General features: G+C 45.6%; 1 protein-coding gene across 1 annotated transcript in view; it reads right to left on the minus strand.

Moving 5' to 3' along the window:
* Nucleotides 1–8355, minus strand: part of LOC126426523 (pleckstrin homology domain-containing family G member 5) — a 556069-nt gene extending 547714 nt beyond the window's left edge. The window contains exons 1-2 of the mRNA XM_050088427.1: nucleotides 8345–8355; nucleotides 8100–8230 (exon numbers count right to left, since the gene is read on the minus strand). Of these exons, the coding sequence (XP_049944384.1) occupies nucleotides 8100–8230; nucleotides 8345–8355 (142 nt within the window). The remainder of the gene's footprint in view (nucleotides 1–8099; nucleotides 8231–8344) is intronic.
* Nucleotides 8356–25128: the final 16773 nt, after the last annotated feature.

Genomic DNA, 25128 nt, shown 5'->3' on the forward strand with positions numbered 1-25128 from the left:
TCGACGGGCACGTGCACCTTCCGCCGACCACTGGCGACAACATCGATGTACTGTGGAGACCTCACGCCCCACGTGTTGAGCAATTCGGCGGTACGTCCACCCGGCCTTCCGCATGTCGCGGCATGCTACCAGTGTTAAAGACTGCGATGGAGCTCCGTATGCCACGGCAAACTGGCTGACACTGACGGCGGCGGTGCACAAATGCTGCGCAGCTAGCGCCATTCGACGGCCAACACCGCGGTTCCTGGTGTGTCCGCTGTGCCGTGCGTGTGATCATTGGTTGCACAGCCCTCTCGCAGTGTCCGGAGCAAGTATGGTAGGTCTGACACACCGGTGTCAATGTGTTCTTTTTTCCATTTCCAGGAGTGTAGATACGTTGCCATAGCCCTGTCCAAGACAGTCAAAGCTATAAACCGTAACGGTTCAGCTCACCGGGAATCATTTTAGCGACCACAAAATTGTTAAGGCTTTCATGGCTACTTCTTGACAAACTGCCTATAGGCTTCTGTCTCGGGTTCTTCGGCCGACGTTGGTCTGATGATTTTACTGACGTTTCACCAGCATGAGTGGCTGGAATTGTCAATGCTTCACCCTCCAGTTCATCACCAGCAATGTAGGGTAAAGATTTGACATTGCCAGGCACTAGTGCTGGTGAAACGTTAGAAAAATCACCAGACCAACGTCGGCTGAAGAACCCAGGACAGAAGCCAATAGGCAGTGTGTCATTTTTGCGAGTGACTGACCAGCCTTATGACGACAAAGTCAAGAAAACGCCGTAGTTCTGTGTTTTCTTCATCGAGGGCAGCGTGGCGTAGTATAAAAACATTTTCAACCGTTTGGACTCCAAAAGAATCGTCTCAACCACAACAGAATATTACTTGTTACGTTTTATCTCCGTTAAAATACGAGAGTCACTCCAAAAGAAATGCACACTATTTTTGTAAAATAACAGTTTTCATTCTGCATGTGTGAAAGTTGTACAATGTGTAGACACATCGTTCCCGCTTGTTTTCAAACATAGTTCAACCTGTTCTCGTGAGAGGCGCCTTCACAGCATGTCTTCAAGATGGCTGCTACACTTGACGTTCGTCAGAAGCAACGTGCTGTCATAGAATTCCTGTGCTGTGAAAACGAGACAGTGGAAAACATCTACAAGAGGTTGAAAAGGGTGTACGGAGATGCTGCTGTCGATCGCAGTACAGTTAGTAGGTGGGCGAGCAGGTCACGTGGCGAAAGCGGGCACGGCAATATTGAGGATTGTCCTCGCAGCGGCAGGCCTCGTGCTGCACACACTCCAGACAATGTGCAGAGAGTTAACGAATTGGTGACTGCTGGCAGACGCATCACAGTGAACGAATTGTTACGCTACGTTGGGACAGGGGAAGGAAGTGTTTGCAGAATACTGAAAGTGTTGGCGTTAGAAAAGGTTTGTTCCAGGTGGGTTCCCAGGATATTGACAGTGGCTCACAAAAAAAAAATGGTATGCAGCGAACTTTTGGAACAGTACGAGAATGGTGGAGATCAATTTCTTGGAAGAATTTTGACAGGTGATGAAACATGTCTCCATCATTTTTCACCAGAGACGAAGAGGCAATCGATGGAGTGGCATTGTGCAAATTCACCCAAAAAAAAAAAAAAAAAAAATTTAAAACCACACCTTCTGCTGGAAAAGTTATGGCTACGGTGTTTTTCGATTCCGAAGGACTCTTGCTTGTGGACATCGTGCCAAGTGGAACCACCATAAATTCTGATGCATATGTGATGATACTGCAGAAACTTCGAGCTCGACTGAGTCGTGTTCGACCACATCGGCTAAAGCAGGATGTTTTGCTGTTGCACAACAATGCAAGGCCACATGTCAGTCAAAAAACCGTGGAGGCGATCACAAAACTTGGATGTACAACACTGAAACATCCGCCTTACACTCCTGACGTGGCTCCATGTGACTATCATCTCTTCGTGGAAAAAGGTCTGAAGATGATGACTCCCTTGCACACGCTCCCAAACAGTGGCTCCAACAGGTTGGTCCAGAATTTTACCGTGCAGGTATACAGGCGCTGGTTCCAAGATGGCGTGTGGCAGTTGAGAGGGATGGAAATTATGTGGAGAAATGAAAATATTGTTCCTAAAGCATGTATCTACACACTGCAAAACTTTCAAACATGTAGAATAAAAGATGAATTTAAAAAAAAATAGTGTGCATTTCTTTTGGACTGACCCTCGTAGTTTGACGGCCAGTATTCAGCCATTTCAGTAAATTCGTTCTGAACATCGTGTGATATATAATGAGGATTCCTGGCACCAGATGTCTACGTATAGGTCATGCAAAGCTAATGTGCAGTTGGCTCATAGGCCCAGGTTGGCTCAAAGGCCCAGGTCTGGCACCCAGTACCATCCCAGATGTGTTTCATCGACCTCAGATCTTCGTTGCCAAGCTGACAGTTCACTATCACGCCACTGATACCACCTTACCACCAATCCGGCCTTGTGGTGTTATCCTGCTGGAAGATGCCTCAGCCGTCGTGGAAGACATCAGGCATGAAGGGATGCAGGTGGCCCACATTAATGTTCAGCTGTCAAGATGCCTTCGGTCATTACCACAAATCCCACAGAAGCCCAAGGGAACGTCGTCCCATAGCACAATACTGTCCCTACCAATCTACACAGGACTGAGAAAGGTGGCTCAGTCGTTAGCACACTGGACTCAGATTCGGGAGGACGACGGTTCAATCCCGCGTCCGGCCACACTGATTTAGGTTCTCCGTGATTTCCCTACATTGCTTCTGGCAAATGCTGGGATGGTTCCTATGACAGGTCACAGCCGACTTTCTTCCCCATCCTTCCCTTATCCAATGAGACTGATGACTTCACTGTTTGGTCTCTTTCCCCAAATCAACCCAACCCAACCCAACCAACCTGCATAAGTGGCGCAGTATGTTTCTAGCAGACGTCCACGTGGGTGGCTGTGTATGCAGACACGGCCATCGAGCTGTTGTCGCATGAAATGTTATTCAGCGCACCAGGCCATATGCTCCAATTGGTCAAGAGTCCAATCTCTGTGAGCCTGTGCCAATTGAAGTTGGGTCAGGTTAGGTTAGGTTAGGTTAGATTAGGTTAGATGAGAACACCTATGGGTCGTCTATTGTGGAGCCCCATGCTCAACTATGCACGCTGATCGGTGTGGTCCAAAACACCTGTGCCAACACCAGCAGCTGTAGTGTGTTCTCATGTCTGCCACACATCACCATCTATCCTGATTTACAGAGTGGTCAAGTCTCTGACTTCCACGTTATTTGATGTGTCATGGATGTCCAGCACCTTGTCGCCTGCTGGTGGTTTCACCATCCTTCAACCACTTTCCACACATGCTCATGAAAGTCGCACACCAACAGCCCGACTAGCTATGTTGTTTCATCCCCCAGCACCTGGTCACTATGCCGGCCGGTGTGGCCGAGCGGTTCTAGGCGCTTCAGTCTGGAACCGCGCGACCGCTATGGTCGCAGGTTCGAATCCTGCCACGGACATGGAGCTCTAAGTTCTAGGGGACTGATAACCTCAGAAGTTAAGTCCCATAGCGCTCAGAGCCATTTAAACCATTTTTGAACCTGACCACTACACTTTGTCTCTTGTCAGAGACGCTTATGTCGGTAGATTTCACGCATTTGAATCCCAAATCATCACTAGAAATGAATACCTATTCATAGCTGCTCCGCTTACGAACTTCACTTTCAATGTCACAACTGGGCAACGCCACACCAGACAGAGTTCAGTCTAGCAGTTGGGCAATTGTCATAATATTTTGCCTCATTAGCATACGTCAGGTGCGTTCAGCGACTAATGCAACACTTCTCCTGAAAGCAGGTTGGTTTTATCCAGGATACCAATAATCCACATTATTTTCTACTATTTTTCAACATCATCTCCGTCCAATACGACGGCCTTATGCCAACTTACTGGGAGGGCCTGTATGCCCACATGGAGTCACTCTACTGGTCGACGTTGCAGCCAACACAGATGTCCAGCCGAGCAGTGACGTGTTTCACTGTGATCCGCTGATCACCTCGGATGAGACTGTCCACACGTTCCAACAAGGCAGGAGTCACAGCTGTGTGCAGCCGACCAGTGGATGAGGGACTGGACAGGTCTGCATGGCCTTCTTGCAATGATGAAAATCGCCTAGCCCAATGACTCACCGTGCTTTTGTTCACTGCCAGATCTTCGCAGACATTCTGCAGTCACCTATGAATACCTGTGATGTCTGGTCGTCCGCTAAAAACTTAGTGACAGCTCTCTACTTGGAACGCACCGCCATTTCAGAAGCCATTTTGAAGGTTCAATATGGTTCAAATCGCTCTGAGCACTATGCGACTTAACTTCTGAGGTCATCAGTCACCTAGAACTACTTAAACCTAACTAACCTAAGGACATCACACACATCCATGCCCAAGGCAGGATTCGAACCTGCGACCGTAGCGGTCGCTCGGTTCCAGACTGTAGCGCCTAGAACAGCACAGCCAATCAGGCTGGCCATTTTGAATGCTACATGTAGTCCTGCCACTTATCGGAACCTCATGAAACTATAAGGGCTGCAGCAGAAATATTCAACGGTGTTCTACAACAAATTATGCATTTTTCCAAGTGAAATCCAACGAGAAAAAATATATGGTAATACCTAGTATCCAGAATGAGATTTTCACTCTGCAGCGGAGTGTGCACTGATATGAAACTTCCTGGCAGATTAAAACTGTGTGCCGGACAGAGACTCGAACTCGGCACCTTTGCATTTTGTGGGCAAGTGCTCTACTACTTGCCCGCGAAAGGCAAAGGCCCCGAGTTCGAGTCTCGGTCCAGAACACAGTTTTAATCTGCTGGGAAGTTTCAATACCTAATATCTCCGGTATGAATAAAAAAAGAGACGAGAGTTTTGGGGCCGATTTGAGCTCTAATGGAGTACTAACTGCTTCTACTTTTTCTTCTTCCTGAAACATTTCTACTTATTCCTCCAGGGAATTCCTCTTTCCCTTATCTCCCTCCTTACTTTCTCCCTCCTCTCTCCCTTTCCTCTCCAGGCACCTCCCCGGGTTCCCCCCCCCATACCCTCTCCCCACACCCTCCCTTCTTCTCTCCCACTGGCATCCTCCCCCTCCCTCCTCCCCTCCCCTCTTCACTATGGCAAGCCCCCGACTTTTTTGTGCAAACAGTATGTTTTAGTGCGCCGAAGTTCGTCGCCACTGTGCTCGTGTTTCTCTACCCATCATTTCATCGGTGTCTCTCCTTCAGCACTCTTACGTTCACGTGTGCAACTCTGTGTCTCCGTTTGTGTATAGTGATGAACTTTTTTATACAACCAGCGTGGCCGGCCGGGATGGCCGAGCGGTTCTAGGCGCTACGGTCTGGAACCGCGCGACCGCTACGGTCACCGGTTCGAATCCTGCCTCGGGCATGAATGTGTGTGAAGTCTTTAGGTTAGTTAGGTTTAAGAAGTTCTAAGTTCTAGCGGACTGATGACCTCAGAAGTTAAGTCCCATAGGGCTCAGAGCCATTTGAGCCAACCAGTGTGCCCTTGAATTCCTTCCTTTATTTACGTTTCTAGCATTTGTAGACTTAGAGAAAGGTTTTGACACTGTTGACTGGAATACTCTCTTTCACATTCTAAAGGTGTCAGGGGTACAACACAGGGAGCGAAAGGCTATTTACAATTTGTACAGAAACCAGGTGGCAGTTATAAGAGTCGAGGGACATGAAAGGGAAGCAGTGGTTGGGAAGGGAGTAAGACAGGGTTGTAGCCTCTCCCCGATGTTGTTCAATCTCTATATTGAGCAAGCAGTAAAGGAAACAAAAGAAAAATTCGGAGTAGGTATTCAAATCCATGCAGAAGAAATAAAAACTTTGAGGTTCGGCGATGACATTGTAATTCTGTCAGAGACAGCAAAGGACTTGGAAGAGCAGTTGTATGGAATGGACATTGTCTTGAAAGGAGGATATAAGATGAACATCAACAAAAACAAAACGAGGATAATGGAATGTAGTCGAATTAACTCGGGTGATGCTGAGGGAATTAGATTAGGAAATGAGACACTTAAAGTAGTAAAGGAGTTTTGCTATTTGGGGAGCAAAATAACAGATGATGGTCGAAGTAGAGAGGATATAAAATGTAGACTGGCAATGGCAAGGAAAGCGTTTCTGAAGAAGAGAACTTTGTTAACATCGAGTATAGATTTAAGTGTCAGGAAGTCATTTCTGAAAGTATTTGTATGGAGTGTGGCCATGTATGGAAGTGAAACATGGACGATAAATAGTTTGGACAAGAAGAGAATAGAAGCTTTCGAAATGTGGTGCTACAGAAGAATGCTGAAGATTAGATGGGTAGATCATATAACTAATGAGGAAGTATTGAAGAGGATTGGGGAGAAGAGAAGTTTGTGCCACAACTTGACCAGAAGACGGTATCGGTTGGTAGGACATGTTTTGAGGCATCAAGGGATCACCAGTTTAGTATTGGAGGGCAGCGTGGAGGGTAAAAATCGTAGAGGGAGACCAAGAGATGAATACACTAAGCAGATTGAGAGGGATGTAGGTTGCAGTAGGTACTGGGAGATGAAGAAGCTTGCACAGGATAGAGTAGCATGGAGAGCTGCATCAAACCAGTCTCAGGACTGAAGACGACAACAACAACAATTTCAATATGTATGTCTCCTGTTTTTATCCTTCATCTATGTTTGTTTTTATGTCTTCCTGTTTACTGCATGTTTTTATATGGTCGAAGAGCGGCATAGATAGGCCCCTGCCGGCCTACCTTTATGTAAAGGTTTTAAAATCACAATAAAGCAAGAACTACGACGCTCAACATCTCATGCACTGAAATTAACCCAAAAAAACGGTTTTCTATTCCTTTCGTAGGACCCATTTCCTATCAGATTCAGCGCATCCTTCGCAACAACTGCAACTGCAATGTTGGCTTCTCTACTAATAATAATCTGAAGAGAAACTTCATTCATAATCTGAAATCCATTCGCTCCCCTACAGAAAGTTCTGGCGTTTATAAGATCGTCTGCGATACCTGCTCCTCCTGTTATATAGGGCAAACAGGACGTGCTTTCACCGTCAGATATAAAGAACATCTTTTGAGAAAGAACGGCACCGTTCCCCTAAATTCATCATTTGCCGATCATCTCTTCATTACTGGACACGTATCTAAAGCCATTGGCGACAGCAATATTCTGCATACCGAAAAGAAGGGGCGCAGGTTAGATGTTTCAGAGGAATTGGAGATTTTCAAACATATCTCTTGTCATGATGGCCTCATTCTCAACGAACAGCTGCAGCTGCGAAATAAAAACTTTTTCGACTGCATAAAGCCATTGCTTCATCTTTGATTCAGATTTCCTCATGCAGTTTCCCGAAATGTTGTTATCCTGTTACATCTTTGCTGTTTTCTTGTATGTAATAACTGACGATTTTTTACGTTACAAAATGTATCTCTGTTTAATGCAGATAAATATGTAACTTCATCCTATTATTATTAGTGCTTACGTTATGCCTGAATCAGCTTCATCACAATTTCATGTGTCTAATTTTGAATGTACAGTAGCCTAAATGTTTCTGCGCTACTAGATGGCGCTCGAAGCAACACCATGTTTACTTGCCCACACTTTCTAACGTGGGCACCTCGGTCTCGTTGCAACCCTTGTTCATTCAAGTGCGAGCAGCCCTTAGCGGCTCGCCATCTTATTTACAACTATTCATGACGTCGCCTTTCCGGCTTAGATTGGTATAGAATGTGACTTGTAAGTATTGCATCTCTTTCCAGTCAGTACATACTTTAACTTTATTAATGAATTATATACCTAATATGTTTTAGAACAGTTAGTTTAATTCTGAAGACGACGCTCATAGCCGCGTCGAAACCTGGTCAATTTTGACTTAATATTTGTGACCGAGGGCTTATTTGTTCTAATATAAAAAAAATTTCTACTTATGCAGGTCGTTCACAGAGCCTCTCCCATGCTATGTAGAGCTAGCAGCAGCCACACACACACACACACACACACACACACAGAGAGAGAGAGAGAGAGAGAGAAAGAGAGAGAGTCACTGACCTCTGACCCTGATGTGACGTCCAGCAAGGGTGGCTGTGTCGGCAGTCAGTGGCGTCCGGGCGTCGTCCACTGAGACGCTCACTGCGCTGACGTCGACGCCGCGTCGGTTGCACGACGCCTGCAGTGCCTCTCTGTGAACAACGAAAAAGACATTTATTTAATACACACACATATTGCAGATTACCTTCCTTAAGTAACAGTGCCTCTGTGTTAGATCCACTCTGAATGAGCTTTCGAAAATTTGCATAATGCTCATCATCAGGAAACGATGAAGGGCCAAATATACGAAAGCTTGAGATTTCTTCCTAGCTCTGCTGGGGCGTCAACATCAAGTGCATTTTACTGATAACCACACTATCTACAGATCTCGTATTTCGTAATTAAATTTTCTCTTATGCAAGAGCCAGCCGGAGTGGCCGAGCGGTTATAGGCACTACAGTCTGGAACCGCGCGACCACTACAGTCGCAGGTTCGAATCCTGTCTCGGGCATGGATGTGTGTAATGTCCTTAGGTTAGTTAGGTTTAAGTAGTTCTAAGTTCACGGGGACTGATGACCTTAGAAGTTACGTCCCATAGTGCTCAGAGCCATTTTTCTTGTGCAACATATGCTGACCACAAAGACAACAGAGCATTGAACTCCAAGTTGCTAGGATTTGTTTTCCTGTAACTAGCGCACTACTGCTTCTGTAGTCCTGGGTACTTGTGTATCTGCTTTGATACGAGACTACCAACAACTACATTTCGTCTTTCTAAAAGTGCTAAAAAAAATTTCTAAAATCTTTTAATTTTCTCGATCACAGAAATACATTATATTACGATTGACTACTAATTTTGATAGGTAAACAACTATCTTCAGATCACTCATGGTGAAGGCTCTGTGTCTACATACACTGCATACTACAGGGTGATTCAAAAAGAATACCACAACTTTAAAAATGTGTATTTAAAGAAAGAAACATAATATAACCTTCTGCTATACATCATTACAAAGAGTATTTAAAAAGGTTTTTTTTTCACTCAAAAACAAGTTCAGAGATGTTCAATATGGCCCCCTCCAGACACTTGAGCAATATCAACCCGATACTCCAACTCGTTCCACACTCTCTGTAGCATATCAGGCGTAACAGTTTGCATAGCTGCTGTTATTTCTCGTTTCAAATCATCAATGGTGGCTGGGAGAGGTGGCCGAAACACCATATCCTTAACATACCCCCATAAGAAAAATTCGCAGGGGGTAAGATCAGGGCTTCTTGGAGGCCAGTGATGAAGTGCTCTGTCACGGGCTGCCTGGCGGCCGATCCATCGGCTCGGGTAGTTGACGTTCAGGTAGTTACGGACAGATAAGTGCCAATGTGGTGGCGCTCCATCCTGCTGAAATATGAATTGTTGTGCTTCTTGTTCGAGCTGAGGGAACAGCCAATTCTCTAACATCTCCAGATACTGTAGTCCAGTTACAGTAGCACCTTCGAAGAAAAAGGGACCAAAAACTTTATTGGCTGAAATGGCACAGAAAACGTTCACCTTAGGCGAGTCACGTTCATACTGAGTTGTTTCCCGCGGATTCTCAGTGCCCCATATACAGACATTGTGACGGTTGACTTTCCCGTTAGTGTGGAAAGTTGCTTCATCACTAAACACAATCTTTGAAACGAAAGATTCATCTGTTTCCATTTGAGCAACGATAAAATCACAGAAATCGATTCTTTTAATCCTATCAGCTGCAGACAGTGCTTGTACCAATTTCAGACGATAAGGTTTCATAACTAACCTTTTTCGTAGGACTCTCCATACAGTTGATTGTGGAATTTGCAGCTCTCTGCTAGTTCTGTGAGTCGATTTTCCTGGGCTGCGAACAAATGCTTGCTGGATGCGTGCTACATTTTCATCACTCGTTCTCGGCCGTCCAGAACATTTCCCTTTCCACAAACACACATTCTCTGTAAACTGTTTATACCAACGTTTAATACACCACCTATCAGGAGGTTTAACACCATACTTTGTTCGAAATGAACGCTGAAGAACTGTCGTCGATTCACTTCTGCCGTACTCAATAACACAAAAAGCTTTCTGTTGAGCGGTCGCCATCTTAGCATCAACTGACGCTGACGCCTAGTCAACAGCGCCTCAAGCGAACAAATGTACAACTAAATGAAACTTTATAGCTCCCTTAATTCGCCGACAGATAGTGCTTAGCTCTGCCTTTTGTCGTTGCAGAGTTTTAAATTGCTAAAGTTGTGGTATTCTTTTTGAATCACCCTGTATAACATCATCTTCTAAGAGTGTGTCTTGTAACAAGCTCATTGATGACCCAGGCCTCGATACAATATTTGTTATAATGCAAAACTTGTGATTTCAGACCACGGTGCACGGTAATCAGTCTCTCTCTTAGGAAATCTGCATTAGAGTCCAGTGTCACACAGCCATCAACATGCATTCAGTGTGTTCGAAAATTGCTATTACAAACTTCCAGGACTTGTAAGAGGGCTGTGTACATAATGTTTTCAGTAGCAAACCGAAAACATATTTCCAGAATGAGATTTCACTCTGCAGCGGAGTGTGCGCTGATATGAAACTTCCTGGCAGATTAAAACTATGTGCCCGACCGAGACTCGAACTCGGGACCTTTGCCTTTCGCGGGCAAGTGTTCTACCATCTGAGCTACCGAAGCACGACTCACGCCCGGTCCTGACAGCTTTACTTCTGCCAGTATCTCATCTCCTACCTTCCAAACTTTACAGAAGCTCTCCTGCGAACCTTGCAGAACTAGCACTCCTGAAAGAAAGGATATTGCGGAGACATGGCTTAGCCACAGCCTGGGGGATGTTTCCAGAATGAATGCTTGTTCTGCAAGGTTCGCAGGAGAGCTTCTGTAAAGTTTGGAAGGTAGGAGACGAGGTACTGGCAGAAGTAAAGCTGTGAGGACCGGGCGTGAGTCGTGCTTCGGTAGCACAGTTGGTAGAGCACTTGCCCGCGAAAGGCAAAGGTCCCGAGTCCGAGTCTCGGTCGGGCACGCAGTTTTAATCTGCCAGGAAGTTTCGAAAACATATTTATTAGGTAGATTTGCAACAGGGTACTCATGGCAGGGGTGGTTACGTCGCATTGGGAGAGGGCATTTGACGTCTACTGTACCTCTCTCTCCTGGTTCGAGCCTCTCCCACTACTCTGTGAGCGTTAGAGGTGGTATAGAATGGAAATCGTGCTTTAACCTCGTACAGTTTCGCGGTGGCTTCATATTGGCGAAGGCGCTAAATTTCAGGCAAAAATCTTTCATTAGCTGTAACTCCGTAAATAAACATTCGCGGACTTATGTTTATACGTTTTTTCTTTAGTTTTACTTGTAGAATAGCATTAAAGTACGAGGGCCGTTCAGAAAGTAACCTCCAGTTGATTTAAAAAAATTCACCAAGTTAAATAAAAATATTTTAATATATACATCTTACAACTACATCTTTGCACTATTTTTCTACATAGTCTCCATAGCGATTGAGGCACTTATCGTATCTCTTCACAAGCTTTGAAATTCCTTCTGCATAAAAATCACCCGCTTGTGCCTGGAGCCAGCCTGTGACCGCATCTTTGAGCTCTTCGTCGTCATCAAACCGCTGTGACCCGAGCCATTTCTTCAAATGCATGAAGAGGTGACAATCACTTGGCGCCAGGTCTGGGCTGTAAGGTGGATGGTTGATAACGTCCCACTTGAAGGACTCAAGAAGGGCCGTTGTTCTGCGAGCAGAGTGAGGACGGGCGTTATCGTGCAAAAAAACGATACCGGAAGTCAGCATACCATGGCGTTTGTTCTGTATAGCCCGTCGTAACTTTTTTATCGTTTCACAGTACACGTCTTGATTAATGGTCGTACCACGTTCCATGAATTCAACCAACAACACCCCTTTGGCATCCCAAAACACCGTTGCCATCAGTTTTCTGGCAGAAAAATCTTGCGAGGCTTTTCTTGGTTTGGTAGGCGAATTTGAATGTGCCCACATCTTTTGTCTCAGGGTTCACGTACTTAATCCAGGTTTCGTCACCGGTCACGATTCTGTTTAACAATGGTTCTCCTTCGTCCTCATAACGTGACAGAAAGTCTAATGCAGAGGCCATTCTTTGAGTTTTGTGGTGGTCGGTAAGAATTTTGGGCACCCATCGTGCACAGAACTTACGGTAACCCAATCTTGCTGTCACTATCTCGTACAAGAGTGTCTTAGAAATCTGTGGAAAACCAGTAGACAACTCCGACATTGAGAAACGTCGATTTTCACGAACTTTTGCATCAACTGTCTAAACGAGTTCGTCAGTCACCAATGATGGTCTACCACTCCTCTCTTCATCATGAACGTTTTCTCGTCCACTTTTAAATAAACGTACCGATTCACGGACAACTCCTTCACTCATAACTCTCGGTCCATACACAGCACAAAGCTCACGATGAATAGCTGCTGCAGAATATCCTTTGGCTGTAAAAAACCTTATGACAGCACGCACTTCACATTTGGCGGGGTTTTCTATTGCAGCACACATTTCAAACTGCCACAAAAACTAAACTAGCGCAGGTACGACGTTCACTCGACCACGGCTTGATGCCGACTGACCTGTTGAGTGCGTGAACGCAGAGATGGCGTCGCTACTCCCCCCACAACCCGCACTGTGACCAATCGGAGGTTACTTTCTGAACCGCCCTCGTATTTGCGTATCTTCCTCAATGACCCTATATACAGGTGTAAGTTAGCAATTTACACCCATCACTTTTTACACATTGTAATAATAGAATTTATTCTATGGGAAATAAGGAATTGTCAAGGAGAAAGTTTTCCAGTTTGTTTCCCAATTTTACTTTGCTCTCTGTGAGATATCTTTTATAACTCGGCAAGTGAACAAAAACTTGATTTCCAATATGTTGCATTCCTTTTCTGGTATTGTAATTACGTACATCATCGTTCCTTTTGAACTGCAGTGGATTATTTACACCAAAGTTCATGAGGGAAAAAAATATACTGTGAAGCAGTAATCAGATTGCCCAATTCCCTAAACACTTTGCACAAGATGATTGTGGGCGAGCACCACATATTATTCTTACAGCCCGTTGTTGTGCAATGAAGTCTTCCTCTCTTAAGGATGAGTTACGTCTGAACATTATCCCATATGACATTATTCGATGAAAACACGCAAAAATGTAAACGTACTGCCGGCCGTGGTCACCGAGCGGTTCTAGGCGCTACAGTCTGGAACCGCGCGACAGCTACGGTCGCAGGTTCGAATCTTGCCTCTGGCATGGATGTGTGTGATGTCCTTAGGTTAGTTAGGTTTAAGTCGTTCTAAGTTCTAGGGGACGGATGACCTCAGAAGTTAAGTCCCATAGTGCTCAGAGCCATTTGAACCATTTTGTAAATGTACTGAATTCTCCATCCCCAACATTTTGAGTGCTGCTACGACCAAATGTGGCTGAACTAAATAGTTACAGGAGTTCCAAAATGTGCTCTTTCCAGTTTAAATTCTCATCGGTATGGACTCCTAAAAATTTTGAAGTTTCCACCCTCTTTAGTATTTACTTACCACAAGTTACAATTACCGTAAGTGTAGCACCCCTAGATGTGCAGAAATGTGTTTTTAAAATTGAGGGTGAGACCATTCCGTGAAAACCAGTAAGATTTTCATTTTGAATTTTGTATACTCTGCGCTTCCGGAATCATCAGTGGTTTTGTTGCCCAAATAGCAAAACTCTTCTACTACTTTTAGGTGATTCAGAGGGCTCTAAGGACTATGGGACTTAACATCTGAGCTCATCAGTGCCCTAGACTTAGAACTACTTAAACCTAACTAACATAAGGACATCGCACACATCCATGCACGAGGCAGGATTCGAACCTGCGACCGTAGCAGCAGCTCGGTTGCAGACTGAAGCGCCTAGAACCGCTCGGCCACAGCGGCCAGCTACTACTTTTAGAGTCTCGCTGTCTAATCACATTATTTCGCCATTTTTTAATTTAATTCGACCTAACTAACATAAGGACATCACACACATCCATGCACGAGGCAGGATTCGAACCTGCGACCGTAGCAGCAGCTCGGTTGCAGACTGAAGCGCCTAGAACCGCTCGGCCACAGCGCCAGCTACTACTTTTAGAGTCTCGCTGTCTAATCACATTATTTCGCCATTTTTTAATTTAATTCGACCTAACTAACATAAGGACATCGCACACATCCATGCACGAGGCAGGATTCGAACCTGCGACCGTAGCAGCAGCTCGGTTGCAGACTGAAGCGCCTAGAACCGCTCGGCCACAGCTGCCAGCTACTACTTTTAGAGTCTCGCTGTCTAATCACATTATTTCGCCATTTTTTAATTTAATTCGACCTAACTAACATAAGGACATCACACACATCCATGCACGAGGCAGGATTCGAACCTGCGACCGTAGCAGCAGCTCGGTTGCAGACTGAAGCGCCTAGAACCGCTCGGCCACAGCGCCAGCTACTACTTTTAGAGTCTCGCTGTCTAATCACATTATTTCGCCATTTTTTAATTTAATTCGACCTAACTAACATAAGGACATCGCACACATCCATGCACGAGGCAGGATTCGAACCTGCGACCGTAGCAGCAGCTCGGTTGCAGACTGAAGCGCCTAGAACCGCTCGGCCACAGCGGCCAGCTACTACTTTTAGAGTCTCGCTGTCTAATCACATTATTTCGCCATTTTTTAATTTAATTCGACCTAACTAACATAAGGACATCACACACATCCATGCACGAGGCAGGATTCGAACCTGCGACCGTAGCAGCAGCTCGGTTGCAGACTGAAGCGCCTAGAACCGCTCGGCCACAGCGCCAGCTACTACTTTTAGAGTCTCGCTGTCTAATCACATTATTTCGCCATTTTTTAATTTAATTCGACCTAACTAACATAAGGACATCGCACACATCCATGCACGAGGCAGGATTCGAACCTGCGACCGTAGCAGCAGCTCGGTTGCAGACTGAAGCTCCTAGAACCGCTCGGCCACAGCCCCAGCTACTACTTTTAGAGTCTCGCTGTCTAATCACATTATTTCGCCATTTATTAATTTAATTCGACCTAACTAACATAAGGACATCACACACATCCATGCACGAGGCAGGATTCGAACCTGCGACCGTAGCAGCAGCTCGGTTGCAGACTGAAGCGCCTAGAACCGCTCGGCCACAGCGCCAGCTACTACTTTTAGAGTCTCGCTGTCTAATCACATTATTTCGCCATTTTTTAATTTAATTCGACCTAACTAACATAAGGACATCACACACATCCATGCACGAGGCAGGATTCGAACCTGCGACCGTAGCAGCAGCTCGGTTGCAGACTGAAGCTCCTAGAACCGCTCGGCCACAGCGGCCAGCTACTACTTTTAGAGTCTCGCTGTCTAATCACATTATTTCGCCATTTTTTAATTTAATTCGACCTAACTAACATAAGGACATCACACACTTCCATGCACGAGGCAGGATTCGAACCTGCGACCGTAGCAGCAGCTCGGTTGCAGACTGAAGTGCCTAGAACCGCTCGGCCACAGCGGCCAGCTACTACTTTTAGAGTCTCGCTGTCTAATCACATTATTTCGCCATTTATTAATTTAATTCGACCTAACTAACATAAGGACATCACACACATCCATGCACGAGGCAGGATTCGAACCTGCGACCGTAGCAGCAGCTCGGTTGCAGACTGAAGCGCCTAGAACCGCTCGGCCACAGCGCCAGCTACTACTTTTAGAGTCTCGCTGTCTAATCACATTATTTCGCCATTTTTTAATTTAATTCGACCTAACTAACATAAGGACATCACACACATCCATGCACGAGGCAGGATTCGAACCTGCGACCGTAGCAGCAGCTCGGTTGCAGACTGAAGCTCCTAGAACCGCTCGGCCACAGCGGCCAGCTACTACTTTTAGAGTCTCGCTGTCTAATCACATTATTTCGCCATTTTTTAATTTAATTCGACCTAACTAACATAAGGACATCACACACTTCCATGCACGAGGCAGGATTCGAACCTGCGACCGTAGCAGCAGCTCGGTTGCAGACTGAAGTGCCTAGAACCGCTCGGCCACAGCGGCCAGCTACTACTTTTAGAGTCTCGCTGTCTAATCACATTATTTCGCCATTTATTAATTTAATTCGACCTAACTAACATAAGGACATCACACACATCCATGCACGAGGCAGGATTCGAACCTGCGACCGTAGCAGCAGCTCGGTTGCAGACTGAAGCGCCTAGAACCGCTCGGCCACAGCGCCAGCTACTACTTTTAGAGTCTCGCTGTCTAATCACATTATTTCGCCATTTTTTAATTTAATTCGACCTAACTAACATAAGGACATCACACACATCCATGCACGAGGCAGGATTCGAACCTGCGACCGTAGCAGCAGCTCGGTTGCAGACTGAAGCTCCTAGAACCGCTCGGCCACAGCGGCCAGCTACTACTTTTAGAGTCTCGCTGTCTAATCACATTATTTCGCCATTTTTTAATTTAATTCGACCTAACTAACATAAGGACATCACACACTTCCATGCACGAGGCAGGATTCGAACCTGCGACCGTAGCAGCAGCTCGGTTGCAGACTGAAGTGCCTAGAACCGCTCGGCCACAGCGGCCAGCTACTACTTTTAGAGTCTCGCTGTCTAATCACATTATTTCGCCATTTATTAATTTAATTCGACCTAACTAACATAAGGACATCACACACATCCATGCACGAGGCAGGATTCGAACCTGCGACCGTAGCAGCAGCTCGGTTGCAGACTGAAGCGCCTAGAACCGCTCGGCCACAGCGCCAGCTACTACTTTTAGAGTCTCGCTGTCTAATCACATTATTTCGCCATTTTTTAATTTAATTCGACCTAACTAACATAAGGACATCACACACATCCATGCACGAGGCAGGATTCGAACCTGCGACCGTAGCAGCAGCTCGGTTGCAGACTGAAGCTCCTAGAACCGCTCGGCCACAGCGGCCAGCTACTACTTTTAGAGTCTCGCTGTCTAATCACATTATTTCGCCATTTTTTAATTTAATTCGACCTAACTAACATAAGGACATCACACACTTCCATGCACGAGGCAGGATTCGAACCTGCGACCGTAGCAGCAGCTCGGTTGCAGACTGAAGTGCCTAGAACCGCTCGGCCACAGCGGCCAGCTACTACTTTTAGAGTCTCGCTGTCTAATCACATTATTTCGCCATTTTTTAATTTAATTCGACTGCATTCCGTTACAGATGTTTTACTTTTGTTGATGTTCATCTTATAATCTCTTCTCAAGACACTATCGGTTCCGTTACATTGCTCTTCAAAATCCATTGCTGTCTCTGACAGAATCACAGAGTCATCAGCAAACACAAAGTTTTTGTTTCGTCTCCCTAATCTTTCCCAGGTTTCTCGTTGGTTTCCTTTACTGGGTGCTGTATGTAGAAACTAAGGCCGGTATTACACTATCAAATTTCTTTGTCCAATATCTTTGTCCAATATCTTTGTCAAAGATATTTGATAGTGTAATAGGGACTTAGTCAAATGTCGTCTAATATTTGATCAAATCTAGGGCCTCGCTGTATATTTGATCAAAGAAACCGCTTGTCTTCTGTTCACTGCAGTGTGACATGTTACCACATGGAGCGCTAGCATCGCTGCAGCGTTCTGTCGTCTGTAGTGTTTTTATAACCATTGCTGGTAAATACAATTGGTGTGTGCCGACAGCTACAAAATTAATAGAGATGTCTGAAGCTGATGAGGCGCTTTACAACGTGAGGCACCCTGAATACAAAGATAGATTAAGAACATTGGAGACTTAACCTGACCTAACCTAACATTACCCTCTGCTGTAGCAAGGAATCGGAGTGTTATAGTGAGCCTGTATTTTGAAGATGTAGCAGTTCTTAAGTGAATATTGTGCTTTGTGATATGAGGATACACTTCACTGAGCACATACAGAAATGTATGCGCATCCATTCTTAAGTAATTGATGTACGACTTGACGTCTTCCACTGTAAGCTCACGTAACAAGTTTTGTTGAATGCTTTTATCGTGTCGTCGTAAAACCCACGGCTTCACCCAGATTAGATTAGTTTTTCGTTCCATAGATCCGTGCTGAGGAGATCCTCGTGGATGTGGAAAATGTCGATTTTTTTTAAGCTGAAATAACAATACTAATAGTATGAATAAATACAATACATCATTTGTTTCTATTAAAAATTTCGCCAATGGAGTAGAAGGAGTTGGCCAGTAGTAAGTCTTTCAGACTCCTTTTAAACTGATCTTTATTTCTAACTAATTTTTTTATGCTTCCTGGCAAATAATTTAAGATGAGTGTTCCTGAGTAGTGGACCCCTTTTCGAACTAAAGTAAGTGCTTTTAAGTTCTTGGGCAGATCATTTTTGTTCCTGGTATTGTATGTATGAACTGAGTTGTTTGTTGGAAAAAGAGATATATTATTTACGACAAATTTCATTAAGAAGTAAATATACTGAGAGGCAGTAGTTAGTATACCCAGTTCTTTGAAGAGGTTTCTGCAGGACGTCAGTGAATTTACTCCACAAATAGTACTTATTACACGCTTTTGGACTCTGAAAACTTTTGTTTGACTTCAAGATTTACCCCAAAATATTATCCCATATGACATTATGGAATGAAAGTAGGCAAAGTATGCAAGCTTTTTCATTTTTATGTTGCCTATGTCTGCTAACACTCGAATTGCAAATACAGATTTGTTAAGGCCTTACTGCAGTTCTGTGGTGTGCTCCTCCCAACTGAATTTATTATCAAGTTGTAATCCCAGGACTTTTAAGACTGTCAACCTCGTATGTATGGTTGCATTTTTCCCCCCCACTTCTTTTCCGCATGTGCACACAATGCAATTGCAGTACGTACAACTGCTGCGGTTAATAACAAGTTGTTGTCAGCCATCTTGAACTTTGACGAAAAATTTGATGACAGTGTAATACCCCTTGTAGCGCTACGTCAAAGATCTTTGTCAAATATATTGGACGGAATATTGGATCACATCTTTGATCAAATCTTTGACAAAGAAATTTGATAGTGTAATACCGGCCTAAATAACATAGAGGGGACGTTACAACCTTATTTCACTCCTCAACCACTGCTTCCCTTTAGTGTTCTTCGGCACTTATAACTGCAGTCTGGTTTTCTGTAAGTCTTATAGACATGGTACGATAAAAAGTACAGATATTCGCAAACGATACATGTCGTGATAGATGTTTCGCCTAATTACATCGAACTGATGTGATATATCGGACGTATTTTGGCATCACAGGGAGAACAAGTCGTGAGCGAATCTCATTACACGATTAATATATGGTAAGCACTTGAATAGCTGTGTACACGAAAATTCCGCGGGATTGCCTCTACAACTGTAATTAAGGCAGTACAAAATTAAAGGTACGAATGCATGCAATGTCGAATTAGGGTGATTTGATTCTGATTCAGTCGGCGGTAACCAGAGCATGTCATTCTCAATGGAAAGAAGTCTTCCGAAGTAAGAGTGATTTCAGGTGTGCCGCAGGGGAGTGTCGTAGGACCGTTGCTATTCACAATATACATAAATGACCTTGTGGATGACATCGGAAGTTCACTGAGGCTTTTTGCGGATGATGCTGTGGTGTATCGAGAGGTTGTAACAATGGAAAATTGTACTGAAATGCAGGAGGATCTGCAGCTAATTGACGCATGGTGCAGGGAATGGCAATTGAATCTCAATGTAGACAAGTGTAATGTGCTGCGAATACACAGAAAGATAGATCCTTTATCATTTAGCTACAAAATAGCAGGTCAGCAACTGGAAGCAGTTAATACCATAAATTATCTGAGAGTACGCATTAGGAGTGATTTAAAATGAAATGATCATATAATGTTGATCGTCGGTAAAGCAGATGCCAGACTGAGATTCATTGGAAGAATCCTAAGGAAATGCAATCTGAAAACAAAGGAAGTAGGTTACAGTACGCTTGTTCGCCCACTGCTTGAATACTGCTCAGCAGTGTGGGATCCGTACCAGATAGGGTTGATAGAAGAGAGAGAGAAGATCCAACGGAGAGCAGCACGCTTCGTTACAGGATCATTTAGTAATCGCGAAAGCGTTACGGAGATGATAGATAAACTCCAGTGGAAGACTCTGCAGGAGAGACGCTCAGTAGCTCGGTACGGGCTTTTGTTGAAGTTTCGAGAACATACCTTCACCGAAGAGTCAAGCAGTATATTCCTCCCTCCTACGTAGAAGAGACGGTGAGGATAAAATCAGAGAGATTAGAGGCCACACAGAAGCATATCGACAATCCTTCTTTCCACGAACAATACGAGACTGGAATGGAAGGGAGAACCGATAGTGGTACTCAAGGTACCCTCCGCCACACACCGTCAGGTGGCTTGCGGAGTATGGATGTAGATGTAGATATGTAAATCTCGTGGCGGTATCTGATTATGACACACGGAGTACCGCTACCAAAAAGATTCGTGCTGTTCTTCAATCCTATATCCTATACGCGAGTGAAAATAGGAAGTTGGGACAAATTTTTATATCCGCTGAGAACTACGAGGACAATGCAACACTTTTTTTTCCGAAACCAGGTTGGTTTTATGCAGGATCCCAGTACACCGTATTATTTCCCACAATTTTGGTTGCTTTTCAAAGTAATCACCATTCAGTGCGACGGACTTCCGCCACCTTACAGGGACGGCCTGTATTCCTGCATGGTATCTGTAGTGTCGGCAGACTTGCCAACACCACGCACGCTAATTGAAAGAGGCGGCCAAGATGCACGCGCTAACTCACGCAAGCGGGCGTTAGGTCTGAAACAGGATACGTAATGAATGCTATAAAGAAAAGTACGTAACTTCTGGAATACTTAACTTTAATCCATCATTGTTGTGCATCGTTCTTGATGAGACATGCTTCATACGATAACTATCAATTGCTATGGCGCCTTGCTAGGTCGTAGCCATTGACTTAGCTGAAGGCTATGCTAGCTACACTCCTGGAAATTTAAATAAGAACACCGTGAATTCATTGTCCCAGGAAGGGGAAACTTTATTGACACATTCCTGGGGTCAGATACATCACATGATCACACTGACAGAACCACAGGCACATAGACACAGGCAACAGAGCATGCACAATGTCGGCACTAGTACAGTGTATATCCACCTTTCGCAGCAATGCAGGCTGCTATTCTCCCATGGAGACGATCGTAGAGATGCTGGATGTAGTCCTGTGGAACGGCTTGCCATGCCATTTCCACCTGGCGCCTCAGTTGGACCAGCGTTCGTGCTGGACGTGCAGACCGCGTGAGACGACGCTTCATCCAGTCCCAAACATGCTCAATGGGGGACAGATCCGGAGATCTTGCTGGCCAGGGTAGTTGACTTACACCTTCTAGAGCACGTTAGGTGGCACGGGATACATGCGGACGTGCATTGTCCTGTTGGAACAGCAAGTTCCCTTGCCGGTCTAGGAATGGTAGAACGATGGGTTCGATGACGGTTTGGATGTACCGTGCACTATTCAGTGTCCCCTCGACGATCACCAGTGGTGTACGGCCAGTGTAGGCGATCGCTCCCCACACCATGATGCCGGGTGTTGGCCCTGTGTGCCTCGGTCGTATGCAGTCCTGATTGTGGCGCTCACCTGCACGGCGCCAAACACGCATACGACCATCATTGGCACCAAGGCAGAAGCGACTCTCATCGCTGAAGACGACACGTCTCCATTCGTCCCTCCATTCACGCCTGTCGCGACACCACTGGAGGCGGGCTGCACGATGTTGGGGCGTGAGCGGAAGACGGCCTAACGGTGTGCGGGACCGTAGCCCAGCTTCATGGAGACGGTTGCGAATGGTCCTCGCCGATACCCCAGGAGCAACAGTGTCCCTAATTTGCTGGGAAGTGGCGGTGCGGTCCCCTACGGCACTGCGTAGGATCCTACGGTCTTGGCGTGCATCCGTGCGTCGCTGCGGTGCGGTCCCAGGTCGACGGGCACGTGCACCTTCCGCCGACCACTGGCGACAACATCGATGTGCTGTGGAGACCTCACGCCCCACGTGTTGAGCAATTCGGCGGTACGTCCACCCGGCCTCCCGCATGCCCACTATACGCCCTCGCTCAAAGTCCGTCAACTGCACATACGGTTCACGTCCACGCTGTCGCAGCATGCTACCAGTGTTAAAGACTGCGATGGAGCTCCGTATGCCACGGCAAACTGGCTGACACTGACGGCGGCGGTGCACAAATGCTGCGCAGCTAGCGCCATTCGACGGCCAACACCGCGGTTCCTGGTGTGTCCGCTGTGCCGTGCGTGTGATCATTGCTTGTACAGCCCTCTCGCAGTGTCCGGAGCAAGTATGGTGGGTCTGACACACCGGTGTCAATGTGTTCTTTTTTCCATTTCCAGGAGTGTATATTCTCGGCAAATGAGAGAGTCTCCGTCCGTGTAGTCGCTAGCAAAGTCGGCTGTACAACTGGGGCGAGTGCTAGTCCGTCTCTCGAGACCTGCCTTGTGGTGGCGCTCGTTCTGCGTTCATGGACAGTGGCGACACGCGGGTCCGACATGTACTAATGGACCGCGGCCGATTTAAAGCTACCACCTAGCAAGTGTGGTGTCTGGCGGTGACACCACAGTATCACTCTACTGGTCGGCGGCGTTGGCAACCTCTTTTCTGTATAAGTAACCTCCGCATCATCCATGTACCTCTTGCCGTAAAGTGCATGCTTTGTTGGGCGAAACAAATGGAAGTCGGAAAGTGCAACATCTGGGCAACAGGGCGGTTCGTTGTCACAAGTATCCGGACACCTGGCTGAAAAGACTTACAAGTTCGTGGCGCCCTCGATCGGTAATGCTGGAATTCAATATGGTGTTGGCCCACCCACAGTCTTGATGGCAGCTTCCACTCTCGCAGGCATAAGTTGCTGGAAGGTTTCTTGGGGAATGGCAGCCCATTCTTCGCGGAGTGCTGCACTGAGGAGAGGTATCGATGTCGGTCGGTCAGACCTGGCACGAAGTCGGCGTTCCAAAACATCCCAAAGGTGTTCTGTAGGATTCAGGTCAGGACTCTGTGCAGGCCAGTCCATTACAGGAATGGTATTGTCGCGTAACCACTCCGCCACAGCCCGTGCATTATGAACAGGTGCTCGATCGTGTTGAAAGATGCAGTCACCATCCCCGGTTTCCAACAGTGGGAAGCAAGAAGGTGCTTAAAACCTCAATGGCCGGCCGGTTCTAGGCGCTTCAGTCTGGAACCTCGTGACCGCTACGGACGCAGGTTCGAATGCTGCCTCGGGCATGGATGTGTGTGATGTCCTTAGGTTAGTTAGGTTTGAGTAGTTCTAACAAGGGAACCTCCCCATCGCACCCCCCTCAGATTTAGTTATAAGTTGGCACAGTGGATAGGCCTTGATAAACTGAACACAGATCAATTGAGAAAACAGGAAGAAGTTGTGTGGAACTGTGAAAAAATAAGCAAAATATACAAACTGAGTAGTTCATGCGAAGATACGCAACATCATGCACAATGTGAGCTCAGGAGCGCCGTGGTCCCGTGGTTGTCCAGTAAAGAAAGGAGCGAAGAAGATTTTTGGACGTACATTTCCGACCAGCATCACAAGCTACTACGCATGAATAATTATTATGATACGCCAACTTCCTCAGAAGAAGAACAAAAAAAAAAATGGTTCAAATGGCTCTGAGCACTATGGGACTTAACATCTATGGTCATCAGTCCCCTAGAACTTAGAACTACTTAAACCTAACTAACCTAAGGACTTCACACAACACCCAGCCATCACGAGGCAGAGAAAATCCCTGACCCCGCCGGGAATCGAGCCCGGGAAACCGGGCGTGGGAAGCGAGAACGCTACCGCACTACCACGAGATGCGGGCAGAAGAAGAACAGTCATGTGAACTCCATTTTCGATTATGCGATTCAGAACATGAAGAAACGAGAGACAATTTGATCTTTGAAAAACAAATAAGATCAAGTGACGAACATCACTATCTGGTTTAGACTTGGATTTTTTTTCTAAAATGCCAAGGAACCTTTGTTTTATTACTTTTAAATGTCAGTTGAAAAATATGTACTACTGTAGAATGTTATGACTAATAAAAAAAAAAATGGTAGAGCAAAAAAAAAAAAAAAGAAAGTGGTAGCGTGAGCAGCTGCAGAACGAGAGGTCCTTGGTTCAAGTCTTCCCTGGAGTGAAGATTTTACTTTATTTTTGCATAGTTATTATCTGTCCGTTCGCTCGTTGACGTCCCTGTTCACTGTAATAAGTTTAGTGTCTGTGTTTTGCGACCGCACCGCAAAACCGTGCGATTAGTAGACGAAAGGACGTGCCTCTCCAATGGGAACCGAAAACATTTGATCGCAAGGTCATAGGTCAACCGATTCCTCCACAGGAAAACACATCTGATATATTCTATACGACACTGGTGACGGCATGTGCACCACATGACAGGAATATGTTGTCGACCCACCTAACTTGTACACTTGGCGATTCTTCTACCTTGCCCGATTTAGGTTTTCTTGTGGATGTGATAATCACTCCAAAAAAAGTGATGTAAATATAAGAGTTTTGTCACATAAACCGAAAATAAAATTTTCACTCAATGGAAGATTTGAACCAAGGACCTTTCGTTCCGCAGCTGCTCACGTTACCACGAGACCATGGCGCTCCTGCGATACTATTGTCCTTGATGTTGCATATGTTCCCATGAACTACTCAGTTTGTATATTTTGCTTATTTTTTCACAGTTCCACACAACTTCTTCCTGTTTTCTCAACTGATCTGTGTTCAGTTTTTCAAGGCCTATCCACTGTGCCAAATTATAACTAAATCTGAGGGGGGTGCGATGGGGAGGTTCCCTTGTAAGTTCTAGGGGACTGATGACCACAGATGTTAAGTCCCATAGTGCTCAGAGCCATTTGAACCATTTTAGCCAAAACCTCAATGTAGGCCTGTGTTGTGATAGTGCCACTCAAAAGGGGTGGAA

Source organism: Schistocerca serialis, chromosome 11 (genome assembly GCF_023864345.2).
Source record: "Schistocerca serialis cubense isolate TAMUIC-IGC-003099 chromosome 11, iqSchSeri2.2, whole genome shotgun sequence".
In the NCBI taxonomy this organism is placed as follows: domain Eukaryota; kingdom Metazoa; phylum Arthropoda; class Insecta; order Orthoptera; family Acrididae; genus Schistocerca; species Schistocerca serialis.